Below are 18,100 nucleotides of genomic sequence, written 5' to 3'. Positions count from 1 at the left end.
AGAAAAGGGCTTGATAATTTGCTGACCTTGAATTTATGATCCTCCTGCCTTAGTCTCCCTTGGCAACTAAGATTATAGGCGTGTGTCACCCTGCCAGGCCACATTTCTTTTGGTCTGACTTCCAAGGATCTGCATTTTTAAGCAGCTCTCCAGGTTTGCAAGTGGCTCCCACTTTGAGAAACAACTGTTACAGCTTTCAAGTCCCTGTGTGAATTGAGCCCCTTGATAACTTGAGGCTCCTGTCTGACTCTTGAGCTTCATTGCTGATCACTTATCTTGAGCTTCATATTCTGGCAGTTTCAAGTACTTTCAATCTTCAGTAGCTGTTGTTCAGGTTTACTTATTGATCATATTAAAATGGTTCAAAATGTAAAAGATACACACTGTTACACAATAAAAAGTCCTTTTACTTGTCATTCAGTTTTGGTCTGTAGAAATAACAAAGGTTACTGATTTTTGTGTTTTGTTTCAAAAATAATCTGTAATGTATAAATCACAGTGAAATACTCTTTTTTCTCTACCCCAACTCTTTTTATGCAGTGATAACATACTACTTAAACTGCTTGGCATCTTTAAAACTCAACGTATTTATGGAAATTATCATAAGAGCATTCTCATTCTACTTTTTAATAGACAGTGGTACCTCGGTTTACAAACACATTTTGTTTTTGATTTGGGGGAAGGTGACTGCATCTGTGTTTGTGTGGGGAAGATGGCCTCGGTTGTGTTTGTTGCCTGATAATGCAGAGTTTGAGAACAGAAGTGAACTTTTGCTGAACATTTTTGTTTGCAAACCAATTTGTTGGCAAACAGAAGCATTTGTGAACTGAAATATTACTGTATATGCGTATTTGTTTCATTGTATGCATATACCTTAATTTAACACTTGGTTTAACCTATTTCTGTTCATATCTGTGTGAATCGAGCTCTAAGATAGAAGCCTGAAAGAGTTGCTGAGTCAAAACACACGTATTTATGGAATTTTAATAGGTATTGCCAGACTGTCTTCCTTAGAGAGTATCAGTGTTTACTTTTGTCAGTGCTTTTTATGACTAGTTTATCCAATTTATATACTTGCTTTTTATGACTAGTTTATCCAATTTTGAGGTCATTTCCAACCTGGTAGGTAAAAATTGTATTTCAGAGTGATTTAATTTCATCCCTCAGTGTCTTTTGTAGCCCCCTTTGTCTTGGGAGCTCATCTCCATCCTTGGTCAGTTCTGTTCTTCTTTTGAGGTCAGGCTCAGACATTTCAGGAAACCTTGATAAACTTGTTGTGCACATTCCTGTCTGCGTACCAGAGTTGGGCTAGTAATTCTTCATTATATCTTCATAATAGTTAATCTGTGGTTATTTTCTTCTCTAGGGATAAGAACTCCATTTAATATCATTCTCTCAGCCCACTAAAGAAAGTGATGAAGTGTTTCTTATGTTCTTTAGGATGATGTTTTAGTCCTTTTCTCCCCGAGGCTGAGGATCAGCTTCCTTCTACTCCAGGACCTTATTGCCAGCTGTCAGTCTCCTAAATGTTAGATGATACAAGCGTAAGGCAGAGATCACGAAGACACAGCTCATACTCCTTCTGCACTCCTTCCTCCTCATCTCCATTTCTTGCTGCTTTTTTTTTTGCAAAGGCTTCCACACTGAGCTACACCTGCCCCCTCCTTTTTTTTTTCTCATTTTGAGACAGTGACTCAGGCTGGGCTTGAATTTACACTCTTTCCTGCTCCAACCTCCCAGAGTTCTGGATTATAGGAATGTGCTGTTATGCCTGGGTCTGACATGGCTTCTTTGAAAAAAAGCCATTGACTGTTAGGCTTTAAAGCCCTGCTGTTCATCCTACACTGTGTATCTGCATAGGGAGTTTTTAAAAAAAATACAAATTTGTTTTTAGCCAGGAAATTGTAAATGACAGAATTTTTCGCTGTGATCACTTTTTCTGTATTTTTCATTAAATAAAGCTCTGAGTCAATAATGAATGTGCTTATTGATGCATGTTAATATTTTAACTAGTAAAGTGTGAGTTGACTTTATTTCATTATTAATTCACTTTGTAATATGCGAAAGAAATGTGTGGCTTCAAAATATTAGCGGGTGTGCCATTTATTTCATGCCTTAGGAAAATCGATTCCCATATATGGATACAGACATAGATACAGTATTTTTCATAATAAAGCACTAGATGTGCATTGTGTAGGAAACTGGACCAACTTTGTAAAACATTTGCATTCAAGGAGATTTCACCCAGTTGGCTTGTGTCTTCCTGAGAATTGGTAGGAGAATTACATGTTTGAAATGGCATTGATTTGGTCACTCAAAAGTAGGTTGCTTTAGTGAGATATATCACTGAAGTGAACTAAAGATTTGGTGAATTTAACTGCTTTTTAATGCTTTTTTTGAAGAAGCTATAGATTTGAAGTTTTGCCTTTTAAAAAGTACATTTGTAGTAAAGTAATTTTAAAACATTACAATCTACTTTAAAATACTTGCTAGTGTCACTCTATAGTGCCACGAGGCTCTAGGAAATTAGTTGACTTAATTTGCTTGAAGTAATCATTTTCAACTGTTTATTTGCTAACCCATTACTTGAGTACCTGCCAACTACTGGACATTCTGCTGGTCCTTGGAGAATCCAGGATACATTAGTCGTTTGTAAATCTGTGGAGAAAATATTTTATGGTATTGTAATTATTTATAAGTGACTCTTGGGTGAACAGAAAAGGGAGAGAACAATTGGGGAAGGATATGAATAAAGGAGGGAAAAAGAAGACATTTAGTTTTGTCAACTTTGAATAGATTTGTAAATCTTTTCATGTTTATATTTTTGATCATGAAATATTTCAAACCTATAGAAAAAGTTTAGAAAGTAACAGGGTACTTCTGTATTCAGCTACCTGATATAGCAGATGTTAATATTTTTTCCATATTTGTTTCAGATTTTTTCTTAAAAAGTGCTACTCCAGCTAACGTCTTATCCATCCAGCTTTTTCTGCTCTCTGGCTCCCCAGAAGTATCTTTTACTGTCCTGAAATTGTATATCATTTTCATGCATGTGATTTTACATTCATTAATACGTTATGTCCCCAAATAGTTATAACATCATTTTGTATATCGTTAAAAAGATTTTTCAATGACATATTCTGTAGCCTTGAATTTTTTAGAATATGTGCCTTTTCTTTAGAAATTTGCTTTTATTTGCTGTTGGTGTTCAAACTTATCCACGTTGATACATGGTAATTCATTTAAAATGATACATAGTTTTCCATTGTTTGGACAATAAGGTTGTTTCCAGTTTTCCTACTTAAAATAATGCTACAATTGGAAGTAAAAAATAATTTTTCCCTAAGCATTCAGTGAGTACTTGAATCCCTACATTCTGATCAGCACTTGATAAATTTCAACCTTTTTGCTAATATGATGAGACTGAAATGGTAAGATGGGTAAAATTAATCTTTTACTCAAAAAAAACTCAAACTTTGATTGTGATTCCAAAGTCAAAAATATTTTACACTGTTACTTACTAGTCCCACAAGGAATAAATATTATTGTCTAAAAACCTGTACTAATAAAAAGATAATAGGAAACAATTTAGCTTTGTTAGGTATAATATATTTTCTTTTCTATGTAGTAGACAAGCTGTTTGTAACCAACCAATATAAGGGCAGTTAGAAAATCACTGCTTACCAGAAAGTATATTGAAACCAAAAAGTAGGCTGGACAGGATATGAAGGGGTCAACTGTCAAGCCAAGGAACTAGCTTTCTCTCCTGGTTGTTTTCAGACTTCTTAGGCAGTAGAATAAAATCCTTGTTCAGTCTCTGGTCTTTTCCCTACAGGAATGGAGAATGTCAATTTTTTTTTTTTTTGAGACATCAGTATGTTGGGAGAAGTACAAGAGTAGGTTTCTGGTGGTGGTGATTAGGCTGAGGGTGGGACTTAGGCAAAACGTGTGAAGAAGTTGAGAAAAACCTGGAAGCAAGCTTTTGCATTAATCCACATAGGCGTGGATGTGGTCCAGAACTCAACTAGTGGGAGTATAAACATACATGACATGGTTTGGAGAAACAGTTTATGGGTGTTAATTATTTGACGTCACCACTGGCTGACTGGAGATTGAGTGTGAAGGGAAGAATTAAAGATGACAGCTGGGTTCATTCTGTTGATTGTTGCCTATGCAAATAGTGCAGATTTGAAAGAGGGAATATGTAATTGAGTTTAAATCTTTTTGTAGAGAACTTCTTAAGCTACCTGTGGGTGAATATTAAAATAAGCCTTTGAAAATTTGAGCCTGTAGCTCAAGAGAGAGTCTTAGGGTGGCAGGATAGATTTCAGAGTTACTAGCTCACGCTTGCTAGTTCAGGTTGTCCAGTTGGAGAGAGAATTCAGGGAAAATGAAGTGAGGATAGATAAGAAAGCCAAAGATGGAACCTTGAGCAATACCCACATTCAAGGGAGGAAGTAAACAACAAGGAATATACTGACACTGGAACAGTGGAAAAAGTGAAAGTGAGAACCTGAGAGAAAGAATAAATGGAATAGAACTGATGCAAGATAAGTAGCATATATCTGAAGAAATATTAAGGGGTCAGTGCCCAAGGCCTGATCATGATAGGAGAGTAATTAACTTTCTAGCTGCTATTTTGGTGGTCTTAGCCTTTTAAGATAAGTAGGAACAACAGTTTTATATATATTATGCTGGGAGGTGAACTTAGGACTTGGTACATGCTAGGTAAGTGTGCTATCTTGCCAAGCTATACCTGTCAGCCCTTTTAAAAGGTTTTATTTTGAGCTGTGTGTGGTGGCATACTCCTGTAATCCCAGCACTTGGGAGGCAGAGGTAGGAGGATTGCTGCAAGTTCGAGGCCAGCCTGAACTATATAGCGAGAGCCTGTCTCAAAAAAACAAAAAACAAACAAAAATGTATTTTGAGACAAGGGTCTCTCTGAGTGGTCCAGGCTAGCCTCAGATTTACAATCTTCCTACCTCAGTTTCCCAAGTAGCGAGGATTATAGGCATGTACACCAAGCCTGGCAAATGTAAGCACTTTGAAGGCTGCTTAAATTATTTCTAGTGAGTTTACCTATGAAACTGTCATTGTATCAGAAGTTTGTGGATTTCTGTGTTAAATTTTAAAAGATATAACTCCTATTCTTACTGCAGTTTTATGGAAATTGCTTAGAGTACAAAATAGCATTTGACTGGTAAAATAAATTCTAAATATTTATAGTTGTAATAAATTCAGTTTGAGTTAAGTAAAAATGTTGGTGATAATAACAGTGTTGTAGACTATTTAGAAAACAGCAAACCATCATATCTCAACTAAAGAGTGCAGAATTTATCCCCTCAGAGCCTTCCTTTCTTACTTCCATAGTGTTCTCTTTTAATGTTAGAGCTGCTTGAGAAGACATGTTGGCTTTTGGTGATTTTTGTAGGAGATACTCTTGCTTATATTGAAATGTGTCTGTCTTGATTTTTATGATCTGCTTTTTCTATGTGTTTTGTTGAGTAAGCTTTTTGTTTTTTAATGGATAGAATTAACAGAAATTTTGGAAAAAATAATAAAGAATAATACTTAATGTGGAACACTGCAGAATTAAGAAAACATTTTACAAGGATTTGTGCTTTCTTGTTTTAGGCTGATTAAGGTATATTTTTAGAGGTTTGAAATCATGTTCTTTTCAGGGATATCACTACAAATTCTTACTAGCTGTTGTATATTATACAAACATAAGAGTCAGTTGAACAGTGGTTTAAGACTTTCCAATTCATTCTGTTTAAATGATTTTCTTAAATTTTTAATCTTTTGTACGCCTGGTTTAGCTAATCCTTGTTAATAAAGTCCAATTACTCAACCAGTTACAGCTTTAAATAAAATGATATAAAGACTTGTGTTCTCTAAATGAAGGTTGAACATGAGTTATTACAGAATTAATTCAAAATAAGACATTTGAGTGGGAATAAGAATTTATGAAATGACATTTCTGCTCCAATGCTAAGTATTCTGATGCTAAATGAACTTTAGATTTGGAATTTTAGGAATTTTAGTGTTGCTAGCAATCATAAGGAACTTCTAGTTTTTGGGCTTTTTTTAAGGACATTCCCCCCCCTCCCCCCGCAGATTCAAACTCCTTTACCATCTCAAGCCAAAGTTTCCTAAGACTCTACTGCTGAGTTTCTTAATTTCCTAGAGCCTGTTAGGAGAAGATAAGTATAAAAATGTCTGAACCACTGAACAGAATTTACAAGACTTACCCAGTAAAGCTTATGCCCTTTATCTTTAGTACATGTTCCATATAATCCAAATCAAAAATTAGAACACAAGGTCAAAAAATTTGGACAGGGAATTAAAGTCCAAGAGCTAGCTATCCTTAAGTTTTATTTATAGCAAGTCAGAAGCAGTAAATTTGATGAAACTGTAAGAGACTGTGCATTTTAATTCTCATTGTCCTTGGCATTTTTCAGTGCCCTATTTAATACGTGTGATTGAGCTCAACTACTATTGTTTTTTTTTTTTTTTTGGTTTTTCTCCGGTACCAGGAACCGAACTCACGACCTTGCGCTTGCCAGGCAGGCGCTTTTGCCGCTGAGCTAAATCCCCAGCCCTCAACTACTATTTAAATGAACATAATAGTAAGGTACTCAGATCGTTTGATGAATACATTAACATTTTTAGGGCTTGTAAAGCATTTACTCCTAAAATGGGATCATGAGAAGTGCTTACCGTGGCAAAATAATGTACTACTACAATTAGTCTGTCATTGCCCAGTTCTGACCAGGAAAAGATGGCCTGCATGGCTATTGTCAGGTAGCTGAGTTATCTTCTCCAGCACCTGCTTATGCAGTAGTTTTTGCTTTTCAGAAGCATGTATCCCCAGCACCCATACAAGACAAAAAATGGAAAAATGCATGAATGAATTCATTCAACAAATACCCACTACCTAGGTCCATAGGAACAGTAGTAAACAAAATAAGATCATTGCTTTCCTGGTACTTATATATAGTAAGGAAGACAAGTAGAATTTTAAAAAATACCCAAGATACTTTTAAGTGTGGTAAATGCTATGTAAGAAACTAACTGGTTTTGGGATGAACTAACAGTGGTAGCTATTGCAGCTTCAAGGGCAGTACCAACAGTGGCAGTGATATAGTGAACAGGCAGCCCTCATATTCTAAAGTAGAGAAGAGCCAGAGTTGAGCTGAGGGAAGGAGGACACTCCAAATAAAAAGAAGTAATGATATGGAAAATGAAATAGAAGGAAGAAGTCAGATCACATAGGCTTTGGAGAGAGGCAAGGAGCTCATAATATATCACAAGTATGTTAAACCGAGCCGTGCTGTGGGTCTTTGTGTGGGGTGTAGACTTTGCAAGTTGACAGAGTGAAGAGCCCTGATTAAAATGTGGGTAGTGTAAAGAGGAGAAGTGCATGGATTAGACCTAGGATTTAGTAATTGGGTGTGGGAATAATAAGGAAAAAGGCATACAGTGTGAGTCTAGATTCTTGGCTAGAGAAGGTGGGAAATCCTTGAGATAGGAAATAAAGGGTTTGATATTTACATTAATTTGAGATGTGTGTTAGACATCTGGAGGAAGATGTCAAATAGGCAGTTAGGTAAATTCATGTGACCTCCTAAAGGGTTAGCAGTTGGGAATCATGAGAATTGTCATATAGATTTCTTTTCAAGTGTTGAAACCATGAATTGTAGAGAAAAGAAAGGAAGGGGATTTTGGTCCATACTCATTGAGAGAAGTTTGGTGCAGTTTGAATCTGTAGCTGAGTATTGTATGATAATCTGAATGCTAAAGTTATGTCCATGTATAATCTGAAAGTCTCTGTATAGTTTTTCAAAACTGATTTGTGTTGTTAAAGTAAATGGGTAGAGTTATTATGTTGGTCACTACTTTAAAAAAACTTCTTGACAGTGTTTAGCTCTAATTACGAGGCTTATGAATAAGTACTAACTTGTTATATAAGATGTCTGATCTATGTTAACATCTATGTATTAATTTTCACAATAGCCAAATGTTTCCTCAGCTTCTCTTTTAAGGAATATACATTTCTATTTATAATGAGGGCAAAACTATTTAAAAACTTAAAACCCAATATTCATGGACAAAAGCTGGGTATTGTTAACACTAATAAAATATTAATAAAATATTAACACTAATTATCCCAGAATAAGATTGTATTTGATTTTTCTTTTGCTTTATTCATGTTTCCTGTTGTTAGTATTATTTTTATAGCATTTTATTTGATTTTTGTTTAGCTTTATTCATCTTTCATGTTGTTAGTATTATTTTTATAGCATTTTAAACAGTTAAATACATGTTACAATTTAAAAATTGATTTTTCTTAATGATTCAACAAGTAATGATTTAAAATAACATTTGTACTGGACAAGATCTTAAAAATTGATTCTGTATCTTAAAGAGGAAAGGTATAAAAGGATTTGGAAAAGGAAAGATGATGATATGCTTCTTAATTCTACTAGTATTCACTCCAGTGGATGAAGATTTCCTACTTGCTGATTGAATGAATGCTCACAGGATATTTCTGAACTTTTCTCAGTATTTTGCTTTATGGATTACTTTTACGGCATATACTTTAGAAGGGCAGTAGCAATGTAGCATTGAGATAGTTATGAAATGTTAACTCTAACTAGGAGAAATAATATTTGAAGGATATGTGTCTATGTCCAAAAGTTATGTCATTTCAAGCTAACCAACTTTCTGTTTAACTTTTGTAGGGTAAATTACAAACAGAATTCATAACTTTGAACACATGAAAGCACCAAAAGCAAGTGGAATAAAGATCATCTAACTGCCTCTAAAAACAGTAGTTTATGTTTGGTCTTCAGATAGACATACATGATATGTTAAGAAGTCATTTAAAAAAGCTAGGCTTTAAAACCATCCAAATTTTGAGATCATGCAGTATTTGTTACCAAAACCAAATTGTGGTTTTCTGAAATTACAATCTAGTTCTGTTTGAATTAGTAGGTTTCACAGGCAGTCATTAAAATGTACTTCCCCAAAATTCTATTTTATATAGGGATTTTTAAAAACAACATTAAAACATATATAATATATGTAAAACAACATTTCTTTTATTTTGATATAGCTTGCATTAAAAGGCTCTAGCTACAGTGGATTACTTGAACGACATCATATTCACACCAAAAATGTACAGCATATTGTAGATAGCTTGCGGTAAGTCTGTGGGATTGGGACTTGGATGAAATTTTATATTCAGGACTTCATTTTTATAATTTATACTGGCAGGTAATTTTTAGATTTTAGTAAACATTATTTTAAAATGATTTTCATAAGATATTGAAGTTAATGGATCTGATTTTATAGCTAAGGAAATTTTTATTGCACTCTGAAAATTTCAGATATTTTCAGTTATTTGGTCTACTAGAATTTTCTGTAGTTAATTCGGTATTCAGCTGTAGTTAATTTAGTACTCAGCTGAGTTAACAGTATTTATAATATTCTATTTTTTAAACAGTACAATATAACTTTATTCTTTGAGTGTCTGAAATCAGTATAGAAACTTCTGTTAATTTGGGACTAAATATAATAATTGGGTAAGTTTGTGTGTATGCAGGAAAATCAGTATGAGAACACGCACGTTAAGATGTTTTTGTCCCTGTCTGCCACTCAATATTTGTTGAATTTCAAATAATAGTACTTGGCTCTATAACATATTGTGTCTCTAAGTGTTAATATTCTGGACCATTTGTATTTAAATAAATTTTAGCACCAGAAGGAATAGAGAAAATAAAATGAAATTCTGACCAATCAATATTGCTATTTGTTAGTGGTTATAAAAGTATTTTTAAAGCACATGGAAATTTGGATAGTTATTACATTTTAGCTTATTTGTATGCTTTGTGACCTGTCATAGTTAATTGGCTGTTATAATTAAATGAAAATGATTTTACCTTTACAGAGCTACACAAAATTTACATAACATAAGCATAATTTGTTTTACATCTCCAGTATAACAATTTTCAGAAAACATACCTTTATTGTGTTACCATCAATGGAAATTTTATATGACCATTACTTTTTAATAATGACCATTACTTTTTAGGAATGAAGGAATTGAGGTTCGTCTAGTAAAGAGGAGAGAATATAATGAAGAGACTGTGCGATGGGCAGATGCTGTCATAGCTGCAGGAGGTAATTGTTTTATAGAGATGATGTTGTGATACAGAAATGCACTTCAAGACACATTATTTCTAGATATACTGGGGTATAGGTATTTTGAAGACTTCAGAGTCCTACCAGAAGACAAAATTTTGTATTTTGGGGGTTAGTTTTAAAATAGATGTTTTATATAACATTCCGCATATATAGTGAATTTATGTTCCTGTGAGGTTCTATCTGTATATTTCTGTGTATATTCAAGGGGTGCTTTTAACTTCAACTGTAATTCAGAAGATTAGATGTAATTGTATTTTGGTTTAATTATAGCAGCGTTAAAAAAGCAAACTAACAAAAAATGAAACAGGCCAGGCATGGTGGTGCATTCCTATAATCCCAGTGCGCAGGAGGCAGAGTCAGGAGGATTGCTGCAAGTTCAAGGCCAGCCTGGGCTACATAGTGAGCGCTTGTCTCAAAAACAAAATGAAAACAAAAGCAACTGAAGTTGATGATTTAATGAAATTAGGTAAATTTTGTGCCCCTCTTTACACTTACTTATTTCTTGAACATTGTTAGTGACTATTCTTTCTAAAGCTTTTTATTGGCAATAGTTGTTGGAGAGAAAAATCTGAAGTTGGACACTGCTAAATATGTTCTCACTAAAGTAATTTATGAAATATTTCTGAGCAGAGGAAATTTGATTTGTCTGTTATGCTCAATAAGATAAAAAAAAGTCCTCATCTAAAACAATGAAAAACAAGAAAATTTATGAATTTGGACTGGTTGTAGGAGAAGGAAAAAAGTTTTACAGCACTAGTTCTCAGCTGGGAGGAATTAGTGTCATCTAATAGGTACAGATCAAGGACACTGCTAAACACTCCACAATACACAGGACAGTCCTCTACAACAAAGAGCTTTTCTGCCCAAGATGTCCATCTTGGCTACTATTGAAATCTTGGATTAGAGCAGCTGGGATAATATAAAAATATAGCAGAAAGAAAGGAGGAGAGGTAAGCTATTATATAGCAGTCAGCAGGGTAGCTTGAAATGAAAGTACTAATTCTCAAAGTGGTGTCAAAAAGTGGTTTTTCGTCTGAGATGAATACATTATTTTCAGATGAAGAAATACAAATGGCAAAGAAATATATGAAAAAATGTTCAATATCATTAGTCATTCAAGAGATGCGAATTAAAACAACACTGAGATTCCTTCTAAACCCACAAAGAATGGCAGTCATCAAGAAATCAACCAAATGCTGGAGGGGATGTGGGGAAAAAGGAACCCTTTTTACTGTTGGTAGCAGTGTAGATTGGTACAACCTCTGTGGAAATCAGTGTGGAAATTCTTCAAAAAACTAAAACTGCATGTTCCATTAGACCCAGCTATTCCCCTTCTGGATAATTTCCCAGAAGAATTAAAACCACCATACCTCAGTGACATACGTGTACCTATGTTTATAGTAGCACAGTTTGTAGTAGCTAAACCTCCAAAACAACCCAAATGCCCATCAACTGAGGAATGGATAAAAAAGATGTATTTTTATACAATGGAGTACTACTCAGCTATAAAGAAGGGTAAACTTGAGGCTTTTATAGGTAAATGAATACAATTTGAGACCATACTCATAAATGAAATCAGACTGTCATGTAAACATGGTATTGTCTCCCTAATGTAAGAAAGTGAAAGAGTAAATAAGATCCAAAATGTATAGTAGATACTGTGAAAGAAGAAGAAACTGCTTAAAAGAAAAAAACTACTGAGATGGGGGAAAGGAGAAAAGGAGGGGAAAAGAAAAATATATATATAGAGAGATGTATTTATATCTACAAAAGATAGCTAATATTATTATACTAATTTTTACTTATTAAAAAGAGTAGTTTGTGCTTATATTTGATCTGTTTTGCATTTGTATATCTGGTAATCTGAGCAATTACTTTGGAGATAACAATGTGTGATACATTAACCATTGTTAATCTCCTTTTATCATGTTTTGAAATTCTGTATCATTGTTTTTATTATTATTTTTTTCCTCTTTAAAAAAACTGGTTTTGCAACACAAGTCTGTTTATGTCTTGTCCTTTTTTCCCCTTAGGTGATGGTACGATGCTTCTGGCAGCAAGTAAAGTCTTAGACAGACTTAAGCCAGTTATCGGGGTTAACACTGATCCAGAACGGTAAGGAAGAACATGTTCCTTTGTATGTTTGGTTTGTGTGTCTGTGCGCTTTTGTTTTTTGCATGTTACACAAACAGGCATTTCTACTTTGGTTTTATAGTATCTATGATAAATCTTAAAAGTTGGAAGCTGTTCTTTATTTTCTGTACTGTAGTCACATTACTAGGCTCTGCTGCTGTAGGGATTTTACCGTGTTTCATGATGTTCAAGTGGAAGTATCTTTGTTCCTGGCTACCCTGAACAGGAGTACCACGTCCCAAAAAATTTTGGATAAAATTTAGGCATGTACAGTTAATTATTCCCTTTAATAGGGATATGTTTGATGTAGATGTTTTTAAGGAGAGATCTGATTTTTAGCACAGACCCAGTGCATATCACTGGCATCCATGGTAGGAAATTATGTTATTGAATGAACCAGTCTTCACGACTATCCCCTGTGTAGTTTGGGAGGCGGATCTGGGGCAAACTAGACATAAACCCCTCACTAGGAAGGTATCGGAGAGCTTTGGCACTGCTGAAGAAGGATGAGTTAATATCCTTCCTTATGTCTTCACACACATTCTTGGTTATTCTTGTACTGACTTTTCTAGGTAACTTCATTGACCTAATGAAAGCATTATCTAAACTTCTGTGCTTTTCTTTTTTATCTTTTTTAAGGCAGGGAATTCATACTATATAGTCCAGGTTGGCCTTGAATTTGAGATTTTCCTGCCTTAGCCTCCTAAATACTGAGATTACAGCCATGTGCCACCATGCCCAGCTACACGTTTTCCCCCTTTTTATTTTCTCTTTTCTAGCTTCATTGATACTAACCATTATTCTATTCCAACCTTCCACAGTCATGACCATACCTAGGCTTTATTATCATTTCGAATTTCTCCATGTCTGTAGTGCTAATTTAATTCCGACCACAGCCTCCTACTTTAACAGCAGTCTTATTCTCTCATTTCACTAAATTTGCCCATTGACTTTTAGGGCCCAGATCCCATCTGTTCACACCACTTAATTCTCCTTCACTTTATTTATTTTCTTGACAGTCTCTTAAATATTTTATGCATTATCTTTGATCTAGGGGATAAATCATCCTAAGTCATCCTTTCTACTCCTATAGCAGCTTTAGAAAGGTCCTCTACAGGGAATGAAACAGCATAGAAGCTTGGGCTTAATACGAACATTGTATGAATGATGAATGAGCTTTCTGGACATCATTAGGTGCCATGTACTCTCATTTTTGTGTAGCAAATTAGAGGGAAGCTTAGCCATCTTGTAATATGCAGTGTATTTTAATTTGTCTTCTACATTAAGCTATGAATTTTTTGTAGTTCTTCTTTCTGTACTTTTAAAAATATTTTTATTTTATTTTTTTATTTTGAAAAGTAAAAGAAGGAAAACATATTAAACAGACATCCATTTACAAAATAACATAAGAGCAATACAAACAAGACAAAGTTATAGGAAATTAACCATGGTTGTTGCATTATGCATTGACATTTTCTTTTTTTTTTTTTTTTTTTTTTTTTTTTTTTTTTCTCCGGTACCAGGAACCGAACTCATGACCTTGCGCTTGCCAGGCAGGCGCTTTTGGCGCTGAGCTAAATCCCCAGCCCCCGCATTGACATTTTCAAAGTGGCTTTTCAGGAAAGCAAATAGAGACATACCAGATTGATCAAACAAGTAATCATTAACTGTTCCTTTCTGTAGAGCAATAGAAGACAGTAGTACAACTATGTTAGCTATCCTGTATATACATACTTACATAATTTCCCCTTCTTTCCCTTCTCATTTCCCACACCCCAGTAGCCCTTTACTTTTGAGCATTTTCCTTTCATTTCACAATGTCTATCATACCTCCTAGTTTTTATTCACTCTTTGAGGTCTTACACTAGTGAGAAAATACGATGCTTATACATGCAGGTCTGATTTACTTCACTTACCAGTGTGGTCTCTAGTTGTGACCATTTACCTATAAATGCTTCAAGTTTATCTTTCTTTATAGCTGAGTAATATTCCATAATATAAAAGTACCACAATTTTTTTATCCAATCCTCAGTGGATGGACATTTGGGTTGCTTCCACAGTTTAGCAATTACAAATTGCGCTGCTGTGAACATGTGTGCATATTTACCGCTGTGATATGATGTTTTCAGATCTTCTGGGAAAATACCCAGAAGGGGAATAGTTGGGTTGAATGGGACCTTTAGACCTAGTTTTGTGAGGAATCTCCAAACTGATTTCCACAGTGGTTTCACCAGTCTGCATTCCCACCAGCAGTGGAGAAGAGTTCCTATTTCTCCACAGCCTCACCGGCATTTGTTATTGGTTAATTTCTTAATGCTAGCCATTCTTACTAGGGTGAGATGAAATCTCAATATTATTTTAATTTGCATTTCTCAAATGACTAATGATGTTGAACATTTTCTCATGTATTTATTTGCCATTTGTATTTCTTTATCTGAGAAGTGTGTATTCATCTCAGCTGCCCATTTTTGGATTGGGTCTTTGAATTTGTGGGGGCTGATGTTTTTAATTCTTCGTATGTTTTAGATAGAAGCCCTTTGTCGGAGGGACAGTCAGCTAAAATTTTTTCCAAGTTTGTGGGTTTTCTTTTTACTCTGCTGGTGATTTCTTTAGATGTGCAGAAACTTTTCAGTAGGATGAGATCCCAGTTGTTGATTCTTTGAAGTGTTTCACGTGCAGTTTGGTTTTTGTTCATGAACTCTCTGCCTACCCCTATGTCTTCAAGGTTTTTACCTGCTTTCTCTTCCAATAGATTTAGTGTTTCTGTTTTAATATTGAGATCTGTGAACCATTTTGACTTGAGTTCGGTGCATGGTGATAGACCTGGGTCTGTTTTCAGTCTTTGGCAGATGGCAAGCCAATTATTCCAGCACCATTTATTAAAGAGGCTATCGTTCTTCCAATGAGTTTGTTTGGCCCTTTTATCAAAGATTAGGTGGCTGAGTGTGTTTGTGGCTGTGTCTGTGTCCTCCAGTCTGTTCTACTGATCTGTTTTTTAGCTAGTGCCATGTTGATTTTATTACAGTGGCTTTGTAGTATAATTTCAGGTCAGGGACTGTAATTCTGCCTGACTTGTCCTTGTTGCCCAGGGTTACTTTTCTATTCTGGGTCTCTTCTGGTTCCAGATGAATTTAAGGAATATTTTCTCTACATCTGGGAGGTATGCTAATGGTAATTTAATGGGAATTGCACTGAATCTGTACAACAATTTTGGGAGTATGGTTATTATCACAATGTTGATTCTTCGTCTCCATGAGCAAGGAATATTTTTCCATTTATTGAGATCCTCTTCGATCTCTTTTTTCAGAGTACTGTAGTTTTCATTGATTAGATCTTTTACTTTTGTTAGCTTTATTCCTAAATATTTCAATTTCTTGGATGCAATTGTGAAAGGTATAGTTTCCTTAATTTCTCTCTCAGTCTGTTGTTTGTGTATAGGAATGCTATCGATTTTTGGGTGTTCACTTTGTATCCAGCTGCAGTGCTGAATCTGTTGATTAATTCAAAGAGTCTTCTTGTGGAGTTTTTGGGGTCTTCATGTAAAGTGTCATGTCATCTGCAAATAGTGAACGTTTTACTTCTTCCCTTCCTATCCTTACTCCTTTTATTTCTTTGTCTTGTCTAATTGCTCTGGCTAATGGTTCCAGAACTATATTGAACAGGAGTGGTGACAGTGGACATCCTTGTCTTGTTCCTGATTTTAAAGTAAAATCTTTCAGTTTTTGTCCATTTAGTATGATGTTGGCTGTTGGTTTGTCATAGATGGCTTTGATCAGATTGAGGTAAAGACGATCTATTTCTATTTTCTGTAGGGTTTTTATCATGAATGCATGTGGGACTTTGTGGAAAGCTTTTTCTGCATCTATTGAGATGATCATGTGGCTTTTGTCTTTGGCTCTATTGATATGGTGTATAACATTAAATGATTTGCAAATATTGAACCATCCCTGCATTCCTGGAATGAATCTTACTTGGTTATGGTGTATGATTTTCTTGATGATTTGCTGCATTCTATTTGCTAGTATTTTATTGAGTATCTTTGCCTCTATATTCATTAGGGAGATTGGTCTGTAGTTCTCTTTCTTGGTTGGGTCTTTCTCTGGTTTTGGTATCAGTATAATACTTGTCTCAAGAAATGAGTTAGGGAGAATTGCTTCCTTTTCAATTTCATTGAAGAGTTTGAGGACTGTTGGTATTAAATCTTCTCTGAATTTCTTGTAAAATAATGCTGTGAATCCATCAGGGCCCTTTTTTAAATATTGGAATAAGATTTCTCAGTTCTTTTCATTTAAGAATATTTTAAATGACATTTAAATGGGATTATGGTTTAGTGTACTTTCACATAGATTGATTCTTCAGAAAAATCTGTGATTGGTGCTTTTATCATGCCTTTAGAGATAAAAAAAACATACTAAAGTCGCTTACCCAAATTTCTTAGCTAAGTAGTTTAACAATAAAATGCAAATACTATTATACTGTTAGATAACTTTATAGGGTAACCAAACAGTGGCAGATTTGCTGTTGTTTTTAATTTTACCATAAAGGGGAAACTTAAGTATTGTTGTGTATTGTGCATTAAAGTTAGATATAGCATATTTCTATTTGGGCTTTTTGTTCTTGAAAGAATAGACAGTTTTGATTTTTATAACGATAATTACTTTTTCTTTTACACTCCTTTCCTTTACAACACCCAAAAATCTCTTTTAAATAAAGGTCTGAAGGTCACCTGTGTCTGCCTGTTAGATATACACATTCCTTCCCAGAAGCCTTACAGAAGTTCTGTCGTGGTGAGTTCAGGTAGGAATTTCTTGCTGCTGTTCTTGTATATTTTAATAAACATGTGCCGTTAATAATGCTGTTAAAAGCAGAACAAGTCAAGATTACTCCATAGTTAGGACAGTAGCCTGAAATAGTTACACACTTGCCGAGTCTCTGATAGCTCTAACTTACCTCCTTCTAGTCCAGTTGGAACTGTGTAGAGAAAACATGTTAAATGTTACTTGGCTATCAGTGCAGTTAGAGGTGTTTCAGTGAGATAGAGGCCACACCTCTGCTTTCTTAACCTTGCTATGAATTCTTAACCGTTTAAGACAGTTAAAGCTGGTAAGGGCTCAAATTCTGAGATTTTATATATGTTTTGTATTTTGTGCATGCCTGCGTGTTACTGGGTATTGAACTCAGGGCCTTCTCACATCCCTAGCCCTTTTAAATTTTTTTTTTCCTTTAAGTTTTGAGACAGCATCTCACTAAGTTGTTCAGGCTGGGCTTAAACTTGTGATTCTCCTACCTCAGCCTCGAAAAGTGCTGGGATTATAGACATGTACCACTATGCCCAGCTAAGATTTTATATTTTTATATTCATCTTTGATCCAGTAACCAATGGATGATTGAATATTTAATGCAGCCATCTCTGTCTTGCAGATTGTTTGTTAACTCGTAGGGTTAAGACTTTTAAAATGTTCCTTTTACTTAATATGTTCAGTGGTCAGACTGTCATGAAAAGAGGCAGATGGAGGGAGATGCTGAGATAGGTTAGCCCCTTATATGTGAGAGAGCCAGGTTGAACTACTTTTTATAGTTTTTTTCTCCGAATATTTAGAAAATAGTATTAAGTTTTTAGAACTTGGTTTTAATTGACACATAGTGTATATTTGCTCGGTGCAATGTTACTTTTTGGGTTTTTTTTTTTTTTTTTTGAGACAAGGTCTCTCTATAAAGTTCAGGCTGCCCCTGAACTCACTGCATAGCCTAGGCTGGT

The 18,100-nt window shown here is 34.8% G+C and overlaps 1 protein-coding gene across 2 annotated transcripts in view; it reads left to right on the top strand.

Annotated features, from left to right (window-relative positions):
• The window catches only part of Nadk2 (NAD kinase 2, mitochondrial), a gene marked incomplete in the record, with an annotated part of 46,339 nt that overhangs the window by 4,589 nt on the left and 23,650 nt on the right, over window positions 1-18,100 (top strand). For both annotated transcript variants that reach the window (XM_013514976.1, XM_013514975.1), the window contains 4 exon segments: window positions 9,119-9,207; window positions 10,097-10,185; window positions 12,243-12,324; window positions 17,056-17,139. In XM_013514976.1, the coding sequence (XP_013370430.1) occupies window positions 9,119-9,207; window positions 10,097-10,185; window positions 12,243-12,324; window positions 17,056-17,139 (344 nt within the window).

Source organism: Chinchilla lanigera, unplaced genomic scaffold (assembly GCF_000276665.1).
Source record: "Chinchilla lanigera isolate Chin_1 unplaced genomic scaffold, ChiLan1.0 scaffold00025, whole genome shotgun sequence".
Classification (NCBI taxonomy): domain Eukaryota; kingdom Metazoa; phylum Chordata; class Mammalia; order Rodentia; family Chinchillidae; genus Chinchilla; species Chinchilla lanigera.
The sequence above is the reverse complement of the archived record's forward strand: the minus strand, read 5'-3'. Positions and strand labels throughout refer to the sequence as shown.